General features: G+C 47.1%; 1 protein-coding gene across 2 annotated transcripts in view; it reads left to right on the top strand.

Moving 5' to 3' along the window:
* nkd (naked cuticle) overlaps nt 1–25,731 on the top strand; it is a 65,219-nt gene that overhangs the window by 20,249 nt on the left and 19,239 nt on the right. Inside the window, exon 3 of one of the 2 annotated variants that reach the window (XM_045742453.2) lies at nt 24,282–24,439. The exons of the other annotated variant lie outside the window; for it this stretch is intronic. Within the exon in view, the coding sequence (XP_045598409.1) occupies nt 24,282–24,439 (158 nt within the window). The remainder of the gene's footprint in view (nt 1–24,281; nt 24,440–25,731) is intronic. 2 annotated transcript variants of the gene reach the window in all.

Here is a 25,731-nt window from a genome sequence, read left to right as displayed (position 1 = left end):
CGCAGGATGAGTGGCGCTGCCCAATACTGTCACTATGGTGGTGTGTCCACTCACAGGATGAGTGGCGCTGCCCAATACTGTCACTATGGCGGTGTGTCCACTCGCAGGATGAGTGACGCTGCCCAATACTGTCACTATGGCGGTGTGTCCACTCACAGGATGAGTGGCGCTGCCCAATACTGTCACTATGGCGGTGTGTCCACTCACAGGATGAGTGACGCTGCCCAATACTGTCACTATGGCGGTGTGTCCACTCACAGGATGAGTGACGCTGCCCAATACTGTCACTATGGCGGTGTGTCCACTCACAGGATGAGTGGCGCTGCCCAATACTGTCACTATGGCGGTGTGTCCACTCACAGGATGAGTGACGCTGCCCAATAAACTCACCCCTTTACAAAATTTATATTTTTGTAACAGGTACTTTATTTTAGAATAGGCTGGATTTTCTAGAGATGAAAAAAAACAGGATTCGCATAGAACTAGTAGAAGGGGGATTAGGTTGCTTTATGAATGATTTGATTATTACTTATATTACAAATTAACACACTCAAGATAACCTCAAGATAACCTGGTGCTCACATTCCTTATCTCAGCATAAACAAGTCACTGAGCCTAGGCTATTGTTAATTTTTATCGCCTTGCATAACGCAAGTCATGAAGCAGATTTAGTCTACTGTATTTTATTGCGTCACCTGTGTTGTATAGCAGGGTTACTGCCCCCACTTGTGGCGCTGTTAGGATAGCAGTCACGATGGTTATATACACACAAATCACCCTCAGGCTCTCAGGTAATTTGTATAGGGGTTTGGTTGTCGTAGTTACTACGAACAGTGGGTGGCAGGGGGGGGTAGGGGTTGGTGTTAGGATGGGTGGTGGGTGGCTAGGGGGTGGGGATAGCGTGAGGATGGGCGGTAGGATGACTAGGAGTATCAGCCTAGCTCACTACGAGCTGAATTCCACTCTCCATCACAATGTTTCGACCCTCATTTGTCCTTTCCTCTCCCTCTCCCTCTCCCTCCCCACCACTACCCTCCTATCCAGCTGCCATTCCTCCCTGTCCTCCGCGTGTCCTAGCCACCTGCAGCCATCCCACAGCCGGATACAACGACAAGAACTACAACCGACCGGCGCTTCACATGAAAAACGGGACGTGGTACTTGAACGAAGCTCGAAGAAAATGAGCGTGCGGTTGTGGCCGCCACGGAACGAGATGAAAGAGGGGGTGCGTTCGGGTTCGGTGGAGACACAGGCCGGTCGCTTTTTTCAACCGGGTTTCGACGCCGTGCGTTAAGTTGTGCGCCCGGAACGCCAGACGCATCGGTCCTCCTCCTCCAGGAAACATAAGGCCGCATGTTTCACAACGGACACCGCCATTCGGAGCTAAGGAAAACGGAGATTGGGGGGGCAGAAGGGGACGAAGAGGGCCGTCTCGAAGGGGGAGACTGAGCCGTATGTTTCAGTCCCACGACGTCCTGTACCCCAAATGATAAACAAATCAGTGTTGAGCGAAGCGTTGTGAGGTTAATTTCCCCTACACGCTGGTCGTCTGAGGAGGAGACGCCTTCCTCGGCCTCCCGAAATCGCCCCGTGGATCTGCGATGTGAGATTCCACCTCTCTCCGTTTTCTTTCATGCTGTATACACGCCGCTGCTGCTGCTCCTAATGTAGTCTTGTAGTGGAATGGAGTTAATTGTATTTTTCCTCTGATGATTTATTCCACCGTGGAAGTAACTGTTGTTAGATAAATGAGACCCCGGCGCGGGCGTTTGAGGGTGATTACAAGGCAGCGGAACGAGGAAGGAGAGTGGTGGTGGTGGTGGTGGTGGGCCCCAGAGTAGCCCGAGCAGGTAGTCCCCCAGCCTGCCCAAAATTCCCCCCTCCCCACTACCCCTCCCCGTCTTCGGGTTCAAGAAGATGATATCCCACACTAGCTATTACGGTCTGTTACCCAGTTCATTCACTCGGGTTATGCACCCCTTGCTGTGGTCTGTTCGCGTGGCTGTAGAGCAAATAACTACGGGCTCGCCATAGCCCGTGCTACTTGGAGCTTTTTGCTCCGGGTAGCAAATCTTAAACAACAACGGCTGTAGAGGTTGAGGTATATATTTGTAGGGGATCGCCATACACAGTAGTTAGTTTCCCGTAGGGGTGAGGAAGGAAGGGTGGGTTTACGTAGACCGGAATCCTGGTTTACCATCCTTCGAGGAGCTCCGTAAGGACCCTCGAAGGATGTAATTGGGAGAAAGGTTGGTTGGAGGAGTGTCTTAAGGCTTCGGCAGTGGAGTGTGTCTGAGTCATCTGCACAGTCTGGTCGCCAATTATAAATGTTGTTGGGAACAATTAGGGAACCACCCTGAGCTGTAATCAACCATAAAATTGGCTGGGTTAAGGAGGAGGCGCAGGCTGCATGGTAAGCATTCTGTACCGGAGGGTTCCTGGAGAGCCTCTTTCTGCCGCCGCGGCTGCTGCCACCACCACCACTATGCTGCCCTGCCACCACCACCACAACCACTATACTGCCCTGCCACCACCACCAACCACCACTATACTGCCCTCCACCACCACCACCACTATACTACCCTGCAATAAGATGCTTATCTTAAGATACTAACAAGGTTAGGTAAGGTCGGTGTTTTCTATGAATCTTTTTAAGGGTATCTATTATGTTAAGTATGTCACCTATGCACATATTTAATAAGTCAATATTGACTTATTAAATTTGCGACAGCCTGGTGGACCAAACTCTCACAAGTCAAGCCTGGCCTCGGGCCGGGCTTGGGGAGTAGAACTCCCAGAACCCCATCAACCAGGTAATAAGTCGTATATGTGCTGTCTTGTGCGAGAGCGGGTTGGTCAATTCGGAGGATGGGTTGGTACACACTAGAAGGCGAAGGGACGACGACGTTGTTTCGGTCCGTCCTGGTCCAGGACGGACCGAAACGTCGTCGTCGTCCCTTCACCTTCTAGTGTGTGTGGTCTGGCCAACTCAGCCCAAACGTGTCGTGACTTTGGGAAACTCGTGATAAGTCCACCCCACTTTTGCGAGCCTTTACGCTCTGTAATGAGAAGGCAGTTTGTCCGAATAAACCTGAGTAATTGCCTCGTTACATTGGCACCGTGGCGGTAGTTAGTGCACCTTGCACTAACTACCAACGACAGGAACCTTATGCAGGAACCTAACAATCTTGGACAGGAAACACACACACACACACACACACACACACACACACACACACAATAGAATACAGTTAAAAAAACACATATAAATATATTAACCGGGGGAGAGAAACATACCGAACACTGAAGGACATTATTTAAACGTTAGTACTATTTAGGAATATTATATAAAGTATTAGAACACAGGCATATATAATACGTTAATATAATGCAGAACATTTTTCGATACAACGAATACGAAGCTTCAAAATGTAGTCATGGTTGTAGAAAGTGCTACAATATGCACTCATGGCTGTAGAAAGTGCTACAATATGTAGTCATGGTTGTAGAAAGTGCTACAAAATACAGTAAGTGAGGATAAAACACTAATACACTACAGGAATGCTGTAGAAAGCGTTAATACTTAGCTACAAAACTAACGAACTTTGAACACGGCATTAAAAAAAAACAAATCCAGAGAAAAACCTACAAAATATATATGGATAGAAAACGCAGAATGTCTGTTTTAAAAGGTAAATAGAAACAGCCAATGTTTGGAAATCAGATATCTGATTTCTGATCAGAAATCAGATACATATAGAGCTTTCTAACCTCTTTTAGGGTCCCAGGAAGGTTGGTTAGCTAACTCTTTCAGGGTCCTAGGAAGGTTGGTTAGCTAACCTCTTTCAGGGTTCCAGGAAGGTTGGTTAGCTAACTCTTTCAGGGTCCCAGGAAGGTTGGTTAGCTAACCTCTTTCAGGGTCCTAGGAAGGTTGGTTAGCTAACCTCTTTCAGGGTCCTAGGAAGGTTGGTTAGCTAACCTCTTTCAGGGTCCTAGGAAGGTTGGTTAGCTAACCTCTTTCAGGGTCCCAGGAAGGTTGGTTAGCTAACCTCTTTCAGGGTTCCAGGAAGGTTGGTTAGCTAACTCTTTCAGGGTCCCAGGAAGGTTGGTTAGCTAACCTCTTTCAGGGTTCCAGGAAGGTTGGTTAGCTAACCTCTTTCAGGGTCCTAGGAAGGTTGGTTAGCTAACCTCTTTCAGGGTCCTAGGAAGGTTGGTTAGCTAACCTCTTTCAGGGTCCTAGGAAGGTTGGTTAGCTAACCTCTTTCAGGGTCCCAGGAAGGTTGGTTAGCTAACCTCTTTCAGGGTCCTAGGAAGGTTGGTTAGCTAACCTCTTTCAGGGTCCCAGGAAGGTTGGTTAGCTAACCTCTTTCAGGGTCCTAGGAAGGTTGGTTAGCTAACCTCTTTCAGGGTCCCAGGAAGGTTGGTTAGCTAACCTCTTTCAGGGTCCCAGGAAGGTTGGTTAGCTAACCTCTTTCAGGGTCCCAGGAAGGTTGGTTAGCTAATCTCTTTCAGGGTCCTAGGAAGGTTGGTTAGCTAACCTCTTTCAGGGTCCTAGGAAGGTTGGTTAGCTAACCTCTTTTAGGGTCCTAGGAAGGTTGGTTAGAAAATGCCGGAAAGGCAAACAGGCGGCAAGCAAGGCGTGTTAAAACACAGGGCAGGCGTAAAACAATCTAAACACGGTAGACAAACAGTAGAAAACGCGGGAAAGCTGGTAAGGACACGCCAGAAGCAACTAATGAGAAGGGATAGGTTGAGTTAGTGACCTTTTATTGTTGTGTAATTGTAACTGTGAATGGCTGCCACAATGCTTGCCGGCCTGACGTGCTGAGTCGAGGAGCTGTTGGCTTTATTGGAGCTGTTTTTTTGCCGTCATTTTTGTGTTTGTGTGTGTGTGTGTGTGTGTGTGTGTACTTAAATAGTTGTGCTTGCGGGGGTTGAGCTCTGGCTCTTTGGTCCCGCCTCTCGACTGTCAATCAACTGGTGTACAGGTTCCTGAGCCTACTGGACTCTGTCATATCTGCATTTGAAACTGTGTATGGAGTCAGCCTCCACCACATCACTGCCTAATGCATTCCATTTGTCTACTACTATTGTATTCACCTAGTTGTGTTTGCGGGGGTTGAGCTTTGCTCTTTCGGCCCGCCTCTCAACTGTCAATCAACTGTTTACTAACTACTTTTTTTCTCACGCCACACACGCACACCCTTCAGGAAGCAGCCCGTGACAGCTGACTAACTCCCAGGTACCTATTTACTGCTAGGTAACAGGGGCATTCAGGGTGAAAGAAACTTTGCCCGTTTGTTTTTGCCTGTTGCGGGAATCGAACCCGCTCCACAGAATTACGAGTCCTGCACGCTATCTACCAGGCCCCCTAGACCACACACACAAACTGCTAGTTCCTAGCAGTTTTGTATTAAATTTGAATTGTCCTCCAACTTTAGCTCTTGGGCCCTGCCTCAGTTGTTGCTTTCTCACTTCACTATCTTCTTTTTTTATCTTCTTCAAAACACTATCTTGTTTTTGCATTTTTGTTATGAATAAGTTCATATCTAAGCAAATGTTTCCAGCTCACGTTAGGGCAACGTTTTTAATTGAGTCACCCCTAAATTTCATATATATAGTCTCGGCTGAATCCGCAAACGTTTCCAGCTGAGTGAAGGAACGTTTTTAGCTGTGCTAACGTTCGCGGTAGTTTCCTAGAGCATAAGGAACATGTAATCACGTGTCGATCCCAGAAGGGGGAGGGGGGGGGAGGATGTAGCGTTTCGGTCAGAGATTTTCGCGTGTTGAGCCGTCGTGGATAGGATCTAGGGATTTTCGCGTGTTGAGCCGTCGTGGATAGGATCTAGGGATTTTCGCGTGTTGAGCCGTCGTGGATAGGATCTAGGGATTTTCGCGTATTGAGCCGTCGTGGATAGGATCTAGGGATTTTCGCGTGTTGAGCCGTCGTGGATAGGATCTAGGGATTTTCGCGTGTTGAGCCGTCGTGGATAGGATCTAGGGATTTTCGCGTATTGAGCCGTCGTGGATAGGATCTAGGGATTTTCGCGTGTTGAGCCGTCGTGGATAGGATCTAGGGATTTTCGCGTGTTGAGCCGTCGTGGATAGGATCTAGTCGGATGGACAATCTATCCCTGCTATCCAGCATGCGCCGCCGTCCATCCCTAGCCGCTGATAAAACCTTCACAGAGGTGACAGACTTCACACTAGGCTGCGAGGGTTCCCCTGGCTTGTCCTTGTGGGACGCGAGTATGTACACACACACACACACACACACACACACACACACACACACACACACACACACACACACACACACACACACACACACACACACACACACACCAAAGAGCCAAAAAGAGTCCCGCCAAAACCTTTCGCGGGACCAAAGAGCCAGAGCTCAACCCCCCGCAAACACAACTAGGTGAGTACACACACACACACACACACACAGAGGAACCTGTACATCAGTTAATTGACGGTTGAGAGGCGCGGGACCAAAGAGCCAGAGCTCAAACCCCTGCAAGCACAATTATGCGAATACAATTAGCTGAGTACACACAATCCCCCATCCTCACAAGAAATAAATGTTCTACTTTTTTTAAAGCCAGTAGTTAAAAAAATCCAGTACGCCTTTGAGTAGCCTAGCAGGAAAGCGTCGGTACAAAATACTTTGCGACGTCGTAAATTCTCACAGTAACGCGTATGGTTCAAAGACCATAGTGTATAGATGCGTATAGCTCCTTTGCATATAGATGCTTATAGGTCCTATAACACACCTGAATATAGGTTGGGTTTGTGACAGCCAAGATAACCCTCAAGATAGCCAGGAGCTGGGAAGGTAGCGAAGGTGTACACTCAATTGTGGTAGTAGACTTAATTATGTCTTCTCCTATGGTCATACTCGGCCACTGTGTATGATAATACTCCTAACTCAAGTATGCTCAAATAGCGAGCAATCCGGGCTAAGGTATGGCTGCTGGATGGCGCAGTTCTCTCAAATATTTACTTACAACCGGCCATAAATACTTCTCGAGGCTGTGTGGCGGAGCTGGCGAGAAAGAGAGAGGAGGGAGAGAGCGAGGGAGAGAGGGGGAGGGTAGGACTGATACACGAGAAGCAGACATCAGCTCTGAGGCGGTACTACAAAGTCGACCACGGGGAACTGATACCAGCACACTCCTCACCACCACCCCTCCTCCCCCTATCCTCATCCCTCTCTATCCCTCCCATCCTCGCCCCTCCCTTCTTAACATCCCAGTCCTCCTCCCCCTCTCACTACACAGGCTGTCCCACCAACACCAGTGACCATGCCAGCTGTCCACCCTACACTCTGTCTGTCTCTGTCTCTGTGTGTGTCTCTCTCTCTCTCTCTCTCTCTCTCTCTCTCTCTCTCTCTCTCTCTCTCTCTCTCTCTCTCTCTCTCTCTCTCTCTCTCTCTCTCTCTCTCTCTCAGTTTAATAAGTTGCACAATAACCCAATAGCCACCATGGAAGTCTTTTAAGAGTTCGAGACTCCATTTTACCTCTGGAGAAGCCCCGATATCTGGAGTCAATTGTGGCCTTTCCCAATAAAGTCAGGCTTTCGTAAATAAAGAATTGTCCCTCTGGCAGGCACAGACTCGATAAGTCGAAACTCTCTGGTCGTTGTATTGGGGGTTGAGGCCTTTTGTTAGTCGTATTTACGGCTATTTGTGTTCATATTAGCGGGGTTCTGGCATAGCCACATGGCAAGGAAACTTGCTGTCACTTAAGTTCTAATATTTTTTCTTGACTATGTAAAGACTTAGTGGGAATGTTGTCATTGTGTCCATTCTCTGTCTGTCTGTCTGTCTGTCTCTCTCTCTCTCTCTCTCTCTCTCTCTCTCTCAAATAACGGGATCCAAGCCTCTCTATCTCGCCATAAACAGGGATGGTTATTGTAACGGGGTCCCGACTTTCTAGAACATTTTTAAAAGGAAAATTTTCCAGTGCAAGAAAAATATCTGGCGGTAAACAAACTTTGAGTCCATTAATTCTGTACTCTAAGGGACTTTTTTTCCCCCGTTCAAATTGTGTTTTGGACCCAAACTGGCGCGCAGATTTCCCGCCAAATGTGTGCTTTAACGGCTCCCAGCTGGGGGCTTTCCCGCCAAAACTGGTTGTTGACAAACAAAATGTTGTGTTTAATGGCTCTTTAGGAACACATTTCTTCATCGAAGAGAGACAGAGGAAATAATTATTTCATACGTCAGACTGTGAGCTGCGGCGTCCAACAGCCTGGTTAAACAGACGGCAAACCAGGAGGTCTGAGGGGCCAGATTCACGAAAGCACTTACGCAAGCACTTACGAACGTGTACATCTTTCCTCAATCTTTGACGGCTTTGGTTGCATTTATTAAACAGTTTACAAGCATGAAAACTTCCCATTCAACTGTTGTTATTGTTATAAACAGCCTCCTGGTGCTTCGGAGCTCATTAACTGTTTAATAAGTGGAAACAAAGCCGCCAAAGATTGAGAAAAGATGTACACGTTCGTTAGTACGTGCGTAAGTGCTTTCGTGAATCTGGCCCCTGGACAGAGACCGGGCCGCAGGGACGTTTATCCCCGGAATCAACAAGAAGTTGATGTAGTGTTGCAGTCTGTGAGGGTAGTTTTCGTTGGGCACTTATTGGCGGGGCTGAGATGGTAGTAATGGTGGTTGGTGTGGGGGTGGTGATTGACGGGGGGGGGGTGGTGGTTGGTGTGGGGGTGGTGATTGACGGGGGGGGTGGTGGTTGGTGTGGGGGTGGTGATTGACGGGGGGGGTGGTTGGTGTGGGGGTGGTGATTGACGGGGGGGGGGTGGTGGTTGGTGTGGGGGTGGTGATTGGCGGGGGGGGGTGGTGGTTGGTGTGGGGGTGGTGATTGGTGTGGGGGTGGTGATTGACGGGGGTGTGGCAGTAGTGGTGTTTGGGGCCGGGGGGGGGGGGTGACGCAATACTGTGTGGCGCCTCTGGTGGTGGTGATGTACAGTACTGTGACTACACTACCCCCCTCCCCCACCCCCACCACATCTAGGGGTGGGGTGGCGTGGGTGGGGGTGGGGGGGCTGAGTGACAGTTTCCGCTTGTGGCATTGGTATTGGACACAGCCACGTTCGTCTGTCTGTCTGTCTGTCTGTGTGTCTGTCTGTGTCTGTCTGTCACGCGCGCACCCCCACCTCCCCAATACACACGTCTCACCATCCTCCTCTTCCTGTTCTCTGGTTTCTTCAGGCTGTCAACGTTTATCAGGCTGAACGTTTATCACGCTGAACGTTTCTCGTCGTGGACGCCTCGTTGAACGTGTGAACGTTGCACATGAACGTTTATGTGAACATTTCTCTACGCGAACGTGTCGTTGATGTTAACGTTTTCTGTGAACGTTTCTTATAGTGAACGATATGGCAGGAAATGCAGAAAGTCCAGGGAGCCGGTCGGCCGAGCGGACAGCACGCTGGACTTGTGATCCTGTGGTCCTGGGTTCGATCCCAGGCGCCGGCGAGAAACAATGGGCAGAGTTTCTTTCACCCTATGCCCCTGTTACCTAGCAGTAAAATAGGTACCTGGGTGTTAGTCAGCAGTCACGGGCTGCTTCCTGGGGGTGGAGGCCTGGTCGAGGACCGGGCCGCGGGGACACTAAAACCCCGAAATCATCTCAAGATAACCTCAAGAATCAAGATATAACCAGTGAAGAATACAGGTGACATCTTATCTTGAGGTTATCTTGAGATGATTTCGGGGCTTTAGTGTCCCCGTGGCCCGGTCCTCGACCAGGCCTCCACCCCCAGGAAGCAGCCCGTGACAGCTGACTAACACCCAGGTACCTATTTACTGCTAGGTAACAGGGGCATTCAGGGTGAAAGAAACTTTGCCCATTTGTTTCTGCCTCGTGCGGGAATCGAACCCGCGCCACAGAATAACGAGTCCTGCGCGCTATCCACCAGGCTACGACATAGGCATAATCAGAGAGCACTATGGGCATCAGAGGTCCACGGTTGTTCACTATGCTACCATCAATTATAACAGTTATTGTTCAATATGCCACCATCCAGGAACAAAAGTGGAACTCTTAAAGAACAATTTAACAGTTTTCTGCAAGGAGTGCCGGACCAACCGGGCTGTAGTGGGTGTGTGGGGGCCTGCGGGGCCGCTCCAAGCAACAGCCTGGTGGACCAAGCTCTCACAAGTCAAACCTTGGGGGATTGGAACAATTCCTCGGACTCTATTTAGATGATACGCCTCTTTGTCGAGTTTATGAACGGGTAAGACCGTTCGGAACTGCATCTGGGATGCTCCCGGACGCAGGTTCGAATCTTCGTCACGGCCCTTGTGGATTTGTTCAACGGCTGACTATTACCTCTATTACCTCTTCATTCTTTCCCTTTGTCTGCCTCTCTATTCCATCCTGTATCCTCCCCCAGCACGCCCCATCTCTCCCACTACCCCTTCCCCTCCCACACCCATCACTGCGGGTGTTAATAACATTGACACCTACCCCTAACCCCCTCTCTCACCCCCCCCCCCCCTCCCTCTCTCTCCCTAGGAATGTACTCGGGCAACCAATCATCCTAATGCCTCCATCCCCCTCCCTTCTCTACCCCCCCCCCTTCCCTCCCTCCCACTCTCCCTGCTGTGTTGATTGTGTTCCCTATACTCGTGTGTTTCCCTTGTGGAGTATATGGGTAATGGTGGGCTCTTTAAGTGTGTGTCTGTGTGTCTACTGCTTTCTTAGCTGTTGTCTTGTGCAGGGAGTCCATCCGTTTTCTGTGTGTCTTGTCACGCTAAGGTGGAACTTTATGTAACTTTCGCAGATGATAGGACAGAGGAGCGTCGCTCCTGTGCCAGGTAAGTCCACCACGGGTTCACCATAGCCCGTGCTACTTGGAACGTGTTCAGAGTAGCTGAATCTATAACAACAAGAAGAAGACAAAACAGACATGAGTCTGCAGGCCCACATATCCACCACAGCCCGGTTGGTCCTGCAACTCCTTGGAAGAGTTGAGAGCAGCAGTCTATGGAACAGATCTTGGTATGTTTCGGACCATTAAACAGCACAAACTGCTTGGAGGGTCGCCAGCCCTTCCGCTACGTTCTACGAGCAACTCAACAATACTAGCACAACAATGAGAGTGTTTGGGGGGAGGGAAGAAAAGGAGAATTGCAATCCTTTTAAAGTGTTTGAGCCAGCCGAGGAAGCAAGTGATTTGACGGCCGATGTTCTTTTGTTTAGCTTGTGAGCTGAGGGGGAGGGGGTCCCCGCCCCCTCACTCAACCACCTTTATTATTGTTTTGAGTAATCCTTGACGTCAGACTCCGCCAGTCTCCTGACCGAGCATTGTCAGATGGGTTTTTTTTTCCCCAGGTCTGCGATATATTGCAAAATTCGTGTTTCTTGGTCGTGGGTTTTCAATGTTGAGCAAGTCATATATATTTTGGGACGTGATCAGTTTTCAAATTTGTTTTGCATTAAATTTGGCGGGCTTTCGCTGTAGTGTGGATACTGGCCGCTAGCAGCACTAAGAAATGCGACTGATCGCAAGGTTGGTAAGTATCTACTGCGAGAGGGGACCAAAATAATTGTAATATATATATATATATATATATATATATATATATATATATATATATATATATATATATATATATATATATATATATAGTAAGTTCTATTCAGTTGTGTATGTGTAAAGTCTTTGAAAATGTAATAAGTTTTACAAAACGCGCTCAAGTGCCGCGTCAGACTAGAAATAAAAATGAATTTTGGAGAATTGATTTTTGAATTACCTCCAACAGTGAAAAGAAATGTACGAAAGATTGAGAAAATTCGTGTTAGAATTATTAATCTTACTTTTTCGGTCATATTTAATAATATATGTCTACAGGAAAGACTGCTACCAAAATATACTAATATATATATATATATATATATATATATATATATATATATATATATATATATATATATATATATATATATATATATATATATATGGCTTGGTGCATTTTGAAGTCATTATCAGGTCAACTGATAACACGGACACTTAAAAGTATCAGCTGATAATTTTGGCGGGAAATCGTCATGCCAAATGTAAACAAACATCCGATTTCTTGCATGACATTTGCTCATCTCTTTTATAAGGTTGGTGGTGGTGGTTAACAGTCGACACGAGGGGCAAAAAAGAGGTCTACAGGATAATATAATTCCCTGCCAAGTGAGCAAGGATGCCACACACATGATGGACAGCTTAATATAGCGCGGTCGCCGGGGGAGATCGATTAAACGTGGCAACGCCGCCTTTATTATGATGGACATGTGGCACAGTTGTATTTACTAGCCGGAGTAATCCGTCATTCATATTACACGTGTGTATCTCTGTGTGTGTATATATATATATATATATATATATATATACACACAGAATCTAGCCAGAATACAGGTCTGTTGAAACAAGAGAATGGCGCTTTTGCACGCCCTTCTAGTTTATTGGTGAGGTTGGGTAAGTGGTGTGGATAAGCGAATTAATCTGACCAGCAGAGTGTGACGGATGTGGGGTGGGGGAGGAGGTGGAGAGAGAGAGAGAGAGAGAGACAGACAGACAGACAGAGGGAGAGAGAGAGGGGGTGGGGAAAACAGTTTTTCTTCTAGGATTACAACCACAACTCTTTTCAAAACAATTTACCCATTGATTATCTGCCGTTCCTACTAACAAAGGTCAATAATAAACACCCTAATATTAATAAAGTCAAATTGTCGGAAATCACACGATTAAATCAATTAGCAGTAAACGCTTCAGGAAATTCTCTCCGTAATATTCCCCCACACGCTGGAATAATTTCCCTAGGGGAACAGAAAATGGGTTAAGGCGGAGGGTAGTCTTAACGAAACATTAAACTTTGTCTAATTTGGGCGAGGTGGAAACGCAATTTATATATATCAGTTATATCTACTCATAAATATTCTTATAACATTATATTATCACAATGTATATATATAAAGTTGCAACAAAGTTTGGAAAAATATATTGTTGCTTTGCTATACGTGAGTAAGCATAATTGGGCGTATTTGGTCGCAGGGAAAGAAATAAACTTTGTCGCGTATATAGCAGGGGAAAAAAGGAGTCCGATTCTCCCTAGATCGTATGAATGACATGGGGGAGGGAGGGAATACACAGTGTTCGTGTATGGTGTCGTGTTCGTGTCGTGTATGTACACACACCATGTGTATATTATTTTGACTGTGAACAGCAGGGAGAACTAAAGCCTAAATTCCTCCAGTCAATTATGTTGTGAAAATGTGAGGCATTTTCTAAATTTATGCGGCAGGGAAAAAAGACGCGTGAATTTCCGTGTTGGCGAGGGATAATGTAGAGTTAGCAGATGGTATAGGATAAAATAATGTTTGAGAATTTCCCTAATTTTGTGGGGGGAAAATGAGAAAAGGCAAAGAATTTTCCCTCTCCGCGTATGTGGCAAGGTAAGAAAGAACGGCATTATCAACCACCGTTTCGCGTGGCAGGGGAAAAAAAAGCGCATAAATTTGCCAAACCTCCCCTCCACCCACCCCCCCTCCTCCTCCCTCAGGCTGTATACGCGAGGCAGGGGAAAGGTGCGAGAATTTCCCCGTAGGGTGTCTCCCGTGGGAGGGTAATGTGCAGGGTGAGCGACGCCTGCCGTGGGGGAAATTGACAGCCCGCGCGCCAGGAAGTGCGGGGAAATAACCTGGAAAATTTGGCGCGAAGGCTAAAAGAATTTTATTATCTCTGCTGACTTTTTTTTTTATATTAGTGTTATATCGAGAACTCCGTGTTGATACGTTTATTTGTATTTTTGTATTATTTAATGTGAATTTTTGTGCATGTATCTGGCAGCTGGTGATTGGAATTGCGTGATTTTCTTATCGTCGGCAGCAGAAAATTACTTTTTTTATTATTTTTATTATTCTCTAGCGTCGCCTGGCAGCGAGTGACGTCGTCCGAATCCCACGCCTCACTTCGTAGATCATTGTATTATAATCATATCAGCAAAACAAGATATATATTTAGGTCTAAATTCTCATGGAAACTGGCTGTCATTCTCATTGTTTTGTGCTGAATTCTCTGCCAGATGGGGGGAAGACGAGGAGGTACCGTGGCGAAGGCGAAGTCCGAGTCGAGGAACGGATGAGTGGAGGGATATTGGCGGTGAGGAAGTGAATTTAAACTGATAAATATAACGGCAAAATTTAACGAGGTGGGAAGCTGTTAGAGGCGATGATTGGCGCAAGTTGTTAGGCTTGAGCCACTCAATGCATTATTATTATAATTGAGGGGTAATTAGTTATTTCTGCAGGACTGGAAATTATTTACAAAGAAATAAGTCGAATTCTTTAGGCTTGAGAAAAAGAATTATCGGAATTGTTCGGCATCAGAATTTATTGGGAGGAAATAGATTGTCCTTAAAAAAAATAAGAGCCTACACAGCCAATATTTATTATTTGTTCCATTGTTAAGAAATCATTTTTGATTTAATAAGATTTTCATTTTTTTCTCGGGATAGAAACTATAATTCTGACATTCTATACTTGCCCTCTTAACGCCTATTTGTGACTGCCTATGTCACAATAGCGTGATGCATCAATGAACAAGTCCACAAGGGCCGTGACGAGGATTCGAACCTGCGTCCGGGAGCATCCCAGTCTTAATTAGTCGATTAAGGCAGTGTCTGGGATGATCTCGGACGTAGGTTCGAATCCTCGTCACGGCCCTTGTGGATTTGTTTCTCCATATTTGTACATTCCTCGAGTGAAGGTAGAATGACAGGACGCTAAATCCCCTTGCAAACTTAGCTTGAGAGAGAGAGAGAGAGCGAGAGAGAGACTGTCACGACCCTTGAGACTAAATAATGTTCTTCTCCCCACAGTGTAAAGAACAAATAAACATCTGCCATGCCAATAGGTGTCTAGGGGTATAATTAATCACTGTATAAACACGGGAGAACAATATATTTTGCTAAGGGTGACAACTTAACAACCATTAAATAAATAGTATCCAGAAATATTTATCAGCATGTAATACTATAGAATGCAAGTAATTATTTGAGACCTGAGCACTATCACCAGAATATGGAGTAAGCCATAAATACACTAAAATCGTCTATCCAGATAAATTAATATTTATATGAGCTTAAAATAACAAAAACCAAGAACTTAGCTTAAACACAACTTCACTCGACCGCAGCCGCCACTCTACTGCCCAGGACGTGGTCCGCAGGCCCAACGTCGACTAACCGTCTACCCAAACACCAATTAACGTTCGCATGAACATTGTGAACATTCTATTTACAAAGGTCAGCCCTAAACTCCAACATTATTAACTAAGAGTTATAATTACCGGTCTCACATTCCTTGAAATATTACGGCTACCCAATATGGGAATAAATAAATATAAAACTATAGGCAATTGATTTGCCAACAGTCGCCCTGGCCATTCCCAAATATTGTCAACCGCCCACACGGCTAATTTCACGTGACATCCACCACCAAAACAAACCTTACACACACTACCCAGCTATCTATGTTATATATATATAATGTATATATATCTATATACACAAATCTTATACAACTGACAGCAATATTTACGTAGAGAAAACAATAACATAATGCGAGGTTCGGGAGAATTGGCAGAATCGTAATAAGATTCGTGACAGAGACAGACAGAGACAGAAAGATCTCTATATAAACACACCCTCGTGATGTAAAATTCTCGAAAAAATTGTGAAATCTTGGCCCAATATCCCACGCAGCATTAAGAAAAGAGGAAATACAAAAAAAAAGAAAAAGTTGAGAAATTTACCCGCCATTCAAAAAGTTCCTGAGATCGGGGTGCGGTTATTATTGGAACTGTCGCAATATTGATGGCAGCCTCGGGCTAGGGAAGTAAGAGGAGGAGGGGAAAATGGGAAAATTGGTGGGGGGGATTATCCCTAGAGGAGTGACGGGACGGGGGAAGAATAGTGTGTTGGACGCATCATTTTCTCCCCACCATTTTAAAACCGTTTTTTTTTTCAAGCTTTATTTGAACATTCAAGTTCAAGTTCAAGTATGTTTATTGAGATAAGCAAGAAATACATCTCAAAGGGATAGAGTAGCTTAGGCTATTTCTACCCCCCTTATTTGAACATTATATATATATATATATATATATATATATATATATATATATATATATATATATATATATATATATATATATATATATATATATATATATGGATAGAGCGTAGAAAATTTATTTGAACATTATATATATGTGGATAGAGCGTAGAACGATAGAGCGTAGTACGATAGAGCGTAGTACGATAGAGCGTAGTTTATATAATTTTTGTGAATTTGTGAGGCTTTAGTCGCGATGTTTTCCACCAAATGAACACCAGATTTCCCCCGAATGCAAAAGTCTGTAAGATGTAATCACTAATCAGCTGCTCACCTATCGCCGACGGCAGCGAAATTTGAAGATTTGAGTTGTGCAGAGAAGCGAGAGTTGCTTTCAGAGGTTGATTGGCGCGTCACCGATAGGCACTTCTGTAGCTTCCTGTACAGGACGGGTACTTCTACAGCTTCTTGTCTGGGATAGGGTCTGCTGTAGATATTCTGTCCAAGGCCGTGTCTGCTGTAGATATTCTGTCCAAGGCCGTGTCTGCTGTAGATATTCTGTCTAAGGCCGTGGAGATATTCTGTCCAAGGCCGTGTCTGCTGTAGATATTCTGTCCAAGGCCGTGTCTGCTGCAACTTTCTGCTAGGATAGGTGCTTGCTTCTTATCTAGGATAGGATATTTTTTACAGCCTTGTTTTATCCTCCTGTGAATGTTCCGCTGCTCAAAGGAAAGCTCATCAAGGCGGTCCAGGTGTAAGCAGGTGTCTTGCTTTGGCGCATGCGTTAACTGTTAACTGCAAGTACCAACAGTCTGGCTGATCAGACTGTTAAATCATTTGGCCTGACCCCATGCGGTGGGTCAATGATCCCCCTGAAGCACTTCAAGGTATGCTTAACATAGCAAGAGAGGTATTACAGATGTATATAAGATATCGTAGCGACTTAAATTGTACCAGGATCAGCCAGGCTGTGATGGCTATGTGGGGCCACAGGGATAAAAAAAAAATCACAGACCACAGAAGAACTCAAAATCATCAACCAGGGAAATAGAAGGTTTTCAAGCAACTATATGCAAGCGAATCTGCCTTTTTTTCTTGATTGTGTCTCCTTCCGCTCAAGAGATGATTTCAGGCGCGGAGGTAGTTACAGTCTCTTGGTAATTTAGAGGCGGTTCTAGGAGTGTGATTCCCGCTAGCAATCAGTAGCGTCATTTCACCGCCCGCGCGAGAGGCTTCGAGGGGGGGAATTCTGGAATGATGCTGATAAGACATCATTCGAGTCGTTCCTTCCTTATTTTTTTATGGTGAATTCGAAGCTAGGATGGGAAAACTGGCAGTTTATTCTTCAAAAAAAGAGACGACCATGGTTCGTTTTGATGAGTTCTGAAGGCAGTACGTTAATGTTTAATGCAAGTTCAAATTCAAATTTCGAAATTCAAAATTCAAATTTCAAATTTCAAAATTCTAATTTCAAAATTCAAATTTCAAAATTCAAAACCTTTATTCCTAAATGTTTATATATTTATAACTTGAATTTACACACAATTATTTACTGTAGTTAAATACTTGTTGATTTTATCGAAATTTTAAGTTGTATCACAAATTACCCAACTACCCAAAGGAGACCTGATCAATCAGACTGTGAATCACACGTCAGGCCGCGGGGAGCTGCGTCCAACAGCCTGGTTGACCAGACCACCAACCAAGAGGCCTGGTCAGTGACCGGGCCGCCGGGACATTGGTCCTCGGATAAGTAGACCATTCTGGAGTATTTTCACGATTTTTATTGTGGCTCATTTGCCGGATCTTTTGAGACTTTGAACATTGACGGAGGCTACCTGCCAGAACCAGGCTATGGAGGCTACCTGCCGCCTGGTTTAGGCTATGGAGGCTACCTGCCGCCTGGTTCAGGCTATGGAGGCTACCTGCCGCCTGGTTTAGGCTACGGGGGCTACTTCCCGCCTGGTTTAGGCTACGGGGGCCTACTTCCCGCCTGGTTTAGGCTACGGAGGGCTACTTCCCGCCTGGTTTAGGCTACGGAGACTACTTCCCGCCTGGTTTAGGCTACGGAGGGCTACTTCCCGCCTGGTTTAGGCTACGGAGACTACTTCCCGCCTGGTTTAGGCTACGCAGGCTACTTCCCGCCTGGTTTAGGCTACGGAGGGCTACTTCCCGCCTGGTTCAGGCTACGGGGGCCTACTTCCCGCCTGGTTTAGGCTACGGAGACTACTTCCCGCCTGATTTAGGCTACGGAGACTACTTCCCGCCTGATTTAGGCTACGGAGACTACTTCCCGCCTGGTTTAGGCTACGGAGGGCTACTTCCCGCCTGGTTTAGGCTACGGAGACTACTTCCCGCCTGATTTAGGCTACGGAGACTACTTCCCGCCTGGTTCAGGCTACGGGGGGCTACTTCCCGCCTGGTTTAGGCTACGGGGGCCTACTTCCCGCCTGGTTTAGGCTACGGAGACTACTTCCCGCCTGGTTTAGGCTACGGGGGCCTACTTCCCGCCTGGTTTAGGCTACGGAGACTACTTCCCGCCTGGTTCAGGCTACGGGGGCCTACTTCCCGCCTGGTTTAGGCTACGGAGGGCTACTTCCCGCCTGGTTTAGGCTACGGGGGCCTACTTCCCGCCTGGTTTAGGCTACGGAGGGCTACTTCCCGCCTGGTTTAGGCTACGGAGGGCTACTTCCCGCCTGGTTTAGGCTGCGGGGGCCTACTTCCCGCCTGGTTTAGGCTACGGAGGGCTACTTCCCGCCTGGTTTAGGCTACGGAGGGCTACTTCCCGCCTGGTTTAGGCTACGGAGGGCTACTTCCCGCCTGGTTTAGGCTACGGGGGCCTACTTCCCGCCTGGTTTAGGCTACGGGGGCCTACTTCCCGCCTGGTTTAGGCTACGGAGGGCTACTTCCCGCCTGGTTTAGGCTACGGGGGCCTACTTCCCGCCTGGTTTAGGCTACGGGGGCCTACTTCCCGCCTGGTTTAGGCTACGGGGGCCTACTTCCCGCCTGGTTTAGGCTACGGAGACTACTTCCCGCCTGGTTTAGGCTACGGGGGCCTACTTCCCGCCTGGTTTAGGCTACGGGGGCTACTTCCCGCCCATTGAAACTCCTCCCTGGAAAGTGCAAACATTCACAAAGCCGTTGTGAGGTACCACTTGGTGCTTAACCTCAGAATTTAAAGTTTTCAACCTTTTTTTTTCGTATTGAGTAAACAAATGATGTCCGCGTGTGTGTGTACTTACCTCTGTGTGGGGGTTGCGGGGTCAGGCTTCTGCTCTTAAGCCCTGCCTTTCCAACATTATAAACTGTGTATTGAATTGGCTTCAACTTCCTCGTCTAGTTCAACGTATTAACGACTCTTCGTCCTACTACTGTTCGGGAATTTGAACTTTGGTTCTATATCAGTAGGCGGGTGTGGTTATGGCAGCTTGCGGTCTCTTAAAGTTGTTGACCAGACCACACACTAGAAGGTGAAGGGACGACGACGTTTCGGTCCGTCCTGGACCATTCTCAAATCCAAAGTTGTTGTTGTTGTTGTTTCAGATTTAGCTACTCAGACCGAAATGTCCATGTAGCACGGGCTATGGCGAGCCCGTAAGGTTCCAATGTTGTTTGTTGTTTAAGATTCGCTACTTGGAAGAAAAAGTTCAAAGTAGCACGGGCTATAGTGAGCCCGTTGTGGACTTACCTGGCACAGGAGCGGGGCTGTAACTTAGGTTCCAAAGGTATCGTAGTCTCTTATTTATAGGCGTTAGGTGGATAGGCGTTATAGCCTATTTGCCACATACTGGTTCATCACCTCTACCACAATCCATTTCCACCACCACCACTACTGCTATTCCACCACCATCGAGTCTCTACCACTAATTCACCACCAACATTCTCCACCTCTACTCCACACCTAATTGCAAGAACAAAGAAACAAGCACACAAACAATGAACAAATCCACAAGGGCCGTGACGAGGATTCGAACCTGCGTCCGGGAGCATCCCAGACACTGCCTTAATCGACTGAGCTACGACAGGGTAAAAGGGTTGAAACCCTTTTATGGGTTAAAAGGTAAGTCATTACACACGTAAGGTCATTCTTAATTAACGACAAGATTTCCTTTGTGAAATGCAAATGTCAATAAATTTTTAAGATTTTGTTGAATTCAATAGTTCCTGGTCACGGAATACCGGTTACGGAGGCCTGGTCGACGACCGGGCCGCGGGGACGCTAAGCCCCGGAAGCACCTCAATGTAAGGTACGGTGGGAGTTAAGTACTCCTGGTACCGCTAATGTCAGCTGTTGAAATTGAAATTGAAATTGAAATAAGTTTATTGAGGCAAAATCCACACAAAGGGATGAGGTAGCTGAAGCTATTCTCACCCCGTTCAGTACATCGTGTTAATACATACATAGACACACATCACAAACTATAAACATATTACCAAACTGTTGAATACCTGGACACAAAAAATAGTAAAAAGTAGCCCCTGGGATGTAGCCCCCAGGCTAATTGCTCTACAGTCGAAGCCCTGTGATGTAGTTTCACCTATACAGTATATAGTTTCCTTGACCAGACCACACACCAGAAATTGAAGGGACGACGGACCGAAACGTCGTCGTCCCTTCAATTTCTAGTGTGTGGTCTGGTCAACATACTTCAGCCACGTTATTGTGACTCATCGCCTGCATATAGTTTCCTGATTGATTGATTGATTGATAAAGATTAAGCCACCCAAAAGGTGGCACGGGCATGAATAGCCCGTAAGTGGTGGCCCTTTTGAGCCATTACCAGTATCAAGAGCTGATACTGGAGATCTGTGGAGGTGCGACTGCACCCTGCGTGACGGGAGATGTCTCCCGTTAGTTTCCTGTGAGCGGAGTAACTATTAAGGGCTATTCATGCCCGTGCCACCTCTTGGGTGGCTTGGTTGATACCTGGTTGATACACACGTGGCTTAATCTTTACCAGTCGGAGTAACTAGTTAGTTGTCTCGGGGGAGACATCTCCCGTCACGCAGGGTGCAGTCGCACCTCCACAGATCTCCAGTATCAACTCTTGATACTGGTAATGGCTCAAAAGGGCCACCACTTACGGGCTATTCATGCCCGTGCCACATTTTGGCTGGCTTAATCTTCATCAATCAATCTTAGTTGCCTATCCCTGTGAGGTTACTGACCTGGTACCCTTGACCGTCACGATTAACCAGACTGTTGGTACTTGCAGTTCGCATTTGATTAGGTAGCACCATCATATTGTGCTCTGTAAGGGGGTGTTGCAAGTGGCTTAGTAAGTTAGGCTGGTCTAACTGTATGATCTGGTCTAACTGGTCTGGTTACTCTGGTCTGCGGTGTATCATACAGAGCCGTTTGAAGTAGCCTAGGCTATTTCACTCATCACTTTGGGAACATCAGAGATTCACGACAGAGAAGAACATTGTACCAGAGAAGAACATTGTACCAGAGAAGAACATTGTACCAGAGAATTTTCTGAACATTGCTATAGGAGCAATGCCTCGTATTTATAGGAGCTGCCTCGTATGGGCCAATAGGCCTTCTGCAGTTACCTTTGTTCTTATAACAAAACTCAAAATCTTCAAGAGAGAGTGAGACAAATTCCTGCAGGAAGTGCGGGACCGGAAGCCAGGTAGTGGTCACGTTGGGCCTGCGGTCAGCTAACAACAATTGTCATTGATCAGGCTATTATCAGGGAAGTATGGCCTTGGCCTTGTACCCTTGACCGCCATGATTACCCAGACTGTTGGTGCTTGGTAAGATTACCATGTTCAAGGTCATACGTCAGGCTGCGAGCAGCCGCGTCTAACAGCCTGGTTGATCAGTCCAGCAATCAGGAGGCCTGGTCGACGACCGGGCCGCGGGGACACTAAGCCCCGGAAGCACCTCAAGGTAACCTCAAGGTAAGGTAAGGTAAGGTTGGGCCAACCTGCGTATTGTTGTTATTAACTTAGCTTAACTTATTATTAACTATTAACTAAGAACTTGGGGAGTAGAAGAACTCCCATCAACCAGGTATCAACCAGGTTAACTTAGCTTACGTACATGGTCATTTATGAAGCTCCTTAGCTCAAAGGATGGTAAGCAATCCGTACTACGGCAGTACAACAACTCTCGAACCTTATCACAGGTAAGCACCTGCAGTGTCTCACGGATAGAGCTATGACCACAGACGGGGCTAGTCTGTGTAACTTACCGAGTGAGTTACTCGGTAAGTAACTCAAAGTAAGTAAGAAACTCGGTAAGTTTCCGTGGGGGTCACCCACGGAACCCCGTTGCTACAGCTACCTCGTGATCGAAATCACGGCGGTTATCCTAGGTTTCCTGTGAGGTATATCTACCCACGTATCTACATATCTACCCAGCTTCAGCAACCATTTGATGTTGGCTAGGCTGCACACCAACCATTTGATGTTGGCTAGGCTGCACACCAACGATATCATGCAGCCTTATAGGCTGCACACCAACGATATCATGCAGCCTTATAGGCTGCACACCAACGATATCATGCAGCCTTATAGGCTGTACACCAGCGATATCATGCAGCCTTATAGGCTGTACACCAGCGATATCATGCAGCCTTATAGGCTGTACACCAGCGATATCATGCATCCTAGACTGTTAACCAACCATATGATGTAGCCTGAGTTCTACGTAAATCATAACACATTAAGCTGCTTATTCTGATTAAGAATAATAGATGTCACGTAGGGATTTTGAACAGAGATCAAATAGACGTTAAGTATAAAGCTTTACGAGGCGCCGTTTGCAGAGTGAACTGTAATGGGTGAACATTGCACGGTAATGGCTAGTTAGCGTGTTCTGTGTTGGATGGTCCTGGCTAAACCCTTCAGCCTCTTGATGCGCACTGCTTCACTGCCAGACGTATGTTTTTGTTGTCCGCGTGTTTCACTGCCAGACGTAGGTTTTTGTTGTCCGTGTGTCTCGCTGCCAGACGTAGGTTTTTGGTGTCCGTGTGTCTCGCTGCCAGACGTAGGTTTTTGGTGTCCGTGTGTCTCGCTGCCAGACGTAGGTTTTTGTTGTCCGCGTGTTTTGCTGCCAGACGTATGTTTTTGTTGTCCGTGTGTCACTGCCAGATGTATGTTTTGGTGTTTATCTGCCAGACGTATGTCTTGTTGTTCGCGTGTTTCACTGCCAGACGTATGTCTTGTTGTTCGCGTGTTTCACTGCCAGACGTATGTCTTGTTGTCCGCGTGTTGTACTGAGAGTCGTGTGTTGTCGTCCTCGTGTTTCACTACCAAGTGCTGTTATCTGCGTGTTTCGCTGCCTGATATGTGTTGAGTGCATGATTACAAGCCTCTAGGTTCTCTCCCTGCCAGGCGAAAAATGCCTGAATGATTAAACATTTGTAGCCTCCTGGGTTCTTACTCCTGTGCCAGACGTATGAAGTTATAAATAGTTTTCGCCTTGTTGGTTTCTCTTTTTTTTATCTTAGGTGTGTATGAAATAGGTGTTTGGTTTATGTTAATGTTTAAAATTCTAATTCGTTCTCCCTGGTCTTGGGGTTCACTACCACTCACAGGATGGGTATGGGGGTTCACTACCACTCACAGGATGGGCATGGGGGTTCACTACCACTCACAGGATGGGTATAGGGTCCACTACCACCCACAGGATGGGTATAGGGTCCACTACCACCCACAGGATGGGCATGGGGTCCACTACCACCCACAGGATGGGCATGGGGGTCCACTACCACCCACAGGATGGGTATGGGGGTCCACTACCACCCACAGGATGGGCATGGGGTCCACTACCACCCACAGGATGGGCATGGGGTCCACTACCACCCACAGGATGGGCATGGGGGTCCACTACCACCCACAGGATGGGCATGGGGGTCCACTACCACCCACAGGATGGGTATGGGGGTCCACTACCACCCACAGGATGGGCATGGGGGTCCACTATCACCCACAGGATGGGCATGGGGGTCCACTACCACCCACAGGATGGGTATGGGGGTCCACTACCACTCACAGGATGGGCATGGGGGTCCACTACCACCCACAGGATGGGTATGGGGGTCCACTACCACCCACAGGATGGGCATGGGGTCCACTACCACCCACAGGATGAAGATGGGGTGCATAATTGGCTAAACAAACACTCTCTCCCAACAGTGATGGCTCAAGAGGAAGGTTGTGGACGGTCCGACACAGAGACTTTGGTTCGGGCGTGTGAAGATGACTTATCCACGTCCACGCCCACCCCAAGCACCCACGCCGCCCACCACCCCTCCGCCTCCCACAGCCGCCTCGCCTCGCGGGCTTACGTTGAGGTGAGTGATTGATTGATTGATGTAGATGAAGGCACCTTAGAGGTGGCACGGGCATGAGTAACCCGTAACAGGTGAGTGAGGTTGGTGTTTATGGGGGTTTCAAGTGGCATGTTGCTTGTTGATGTGTTGTTGGTTTCGGGGATCAACGTCCCTATGGTCCGGTCTCTGACCAGGCCTGCTGGTTGATGGTCTGGTTAACCAGGCTGTTGGACGCGGCTGCTCGCAGTTTGACGTATGAGTCACAGTCTGGTTAATCAGGTATTCTTTGGATGTGTTTGTCAAGTTGTCTCTTGAACACTGCGCAGGGGGGTAGAAATAGCCTAAGCTACTCTATCCCTTTGAGATGTATTTATTGCTTATCTCAATAAACATACTTGAACTTGAACACTGTGAGGGGTCGGGCAGTGTCCCTTATGTGTAGTGGAAGGGTGTTGAACAGTCTCGGACCTCTGATGTTGATAGTTCTCTCTTGAACACTGTGAGGGGTCGAGCAGTTATGCCCCTTATGTGTAGTGGAAGCGTGTTGAACAGTCACGGGCCTCTGATGTTGATAGTTCTCTCTTGAACACTGTGAGGGGTCGAGCAGTTATGCCCCTTATGTGTAGTGGAAGCGTGTTGAACAGTCACGGGCCTCTGATGTTGATAGAGTTCTCTCTCAGAGTACCTGTTGCACCTCTGCTGTTCAACGGGGGGTATTCTGCACATCCTGCCATGTCTTCTGGTCTCCTGTGATGTTATTTCTGTGTGCAGGTTTGGGACCAGCCCCTCTTACTATTTTCCACGTGTAAATTATTATGTATCTCTCCCGCCTGCGCTCAAGGGAGTATAGATTTAGGCTCTTTAGTCGGTCCCAATAGTTTAGATGTTTTACTGAGTGGATTCTAGCAGTAAAGGGAAGTATGATTGGTAAATAAGGTAGGAGTCATTGCTTTAATCAACTGGCGGCTAGAAGAGCGGGATCCAAGAGTCGATGCTCGATCCTGCAGGCGCAAATAGGCGAGTCCACACACGCGGCGCTGCTGATCGATTAAACAAACACGCTTGAATGAATGACCTGTTTTAAAACATTCACACTTCTGTGTTTTTTGTGGAGGAACGGCGCTTTGTGCCTGTGTGGCCAGGAATGTCCAAGATTAAAGAGACTAGAGGACGCGCCACAAACACTCGCTACACAACCCACAAACACAACAAACAGGGCGGCGTGTTTGTGTCAGAGAAATATTGCTGGTGTCTTGGTGGAGAGAGAGAGAGAGAGAGAGAGAGAGAGAGAGAGAGAGAGAGAGGGGGGGGGG

The sequence above is a fragment of the Procambarus clarkii genome, chromosome 11 (assembly GCF_040958095.1).
Source record: "Procambarus clarkii isolate CNS0578487 chromosome 11, FALCON_Pclarkii_2.0, whole genome shotgun sequence".
NCBI lineage: Eukaryota > Metazoa > Arthropoda > Malacostraca > Decapoda > Cambaridae > Procambarus > Procambarus clarkii.
This window is presented reverse-complemented; position numbering and strand designations above follow the sequence as displayed.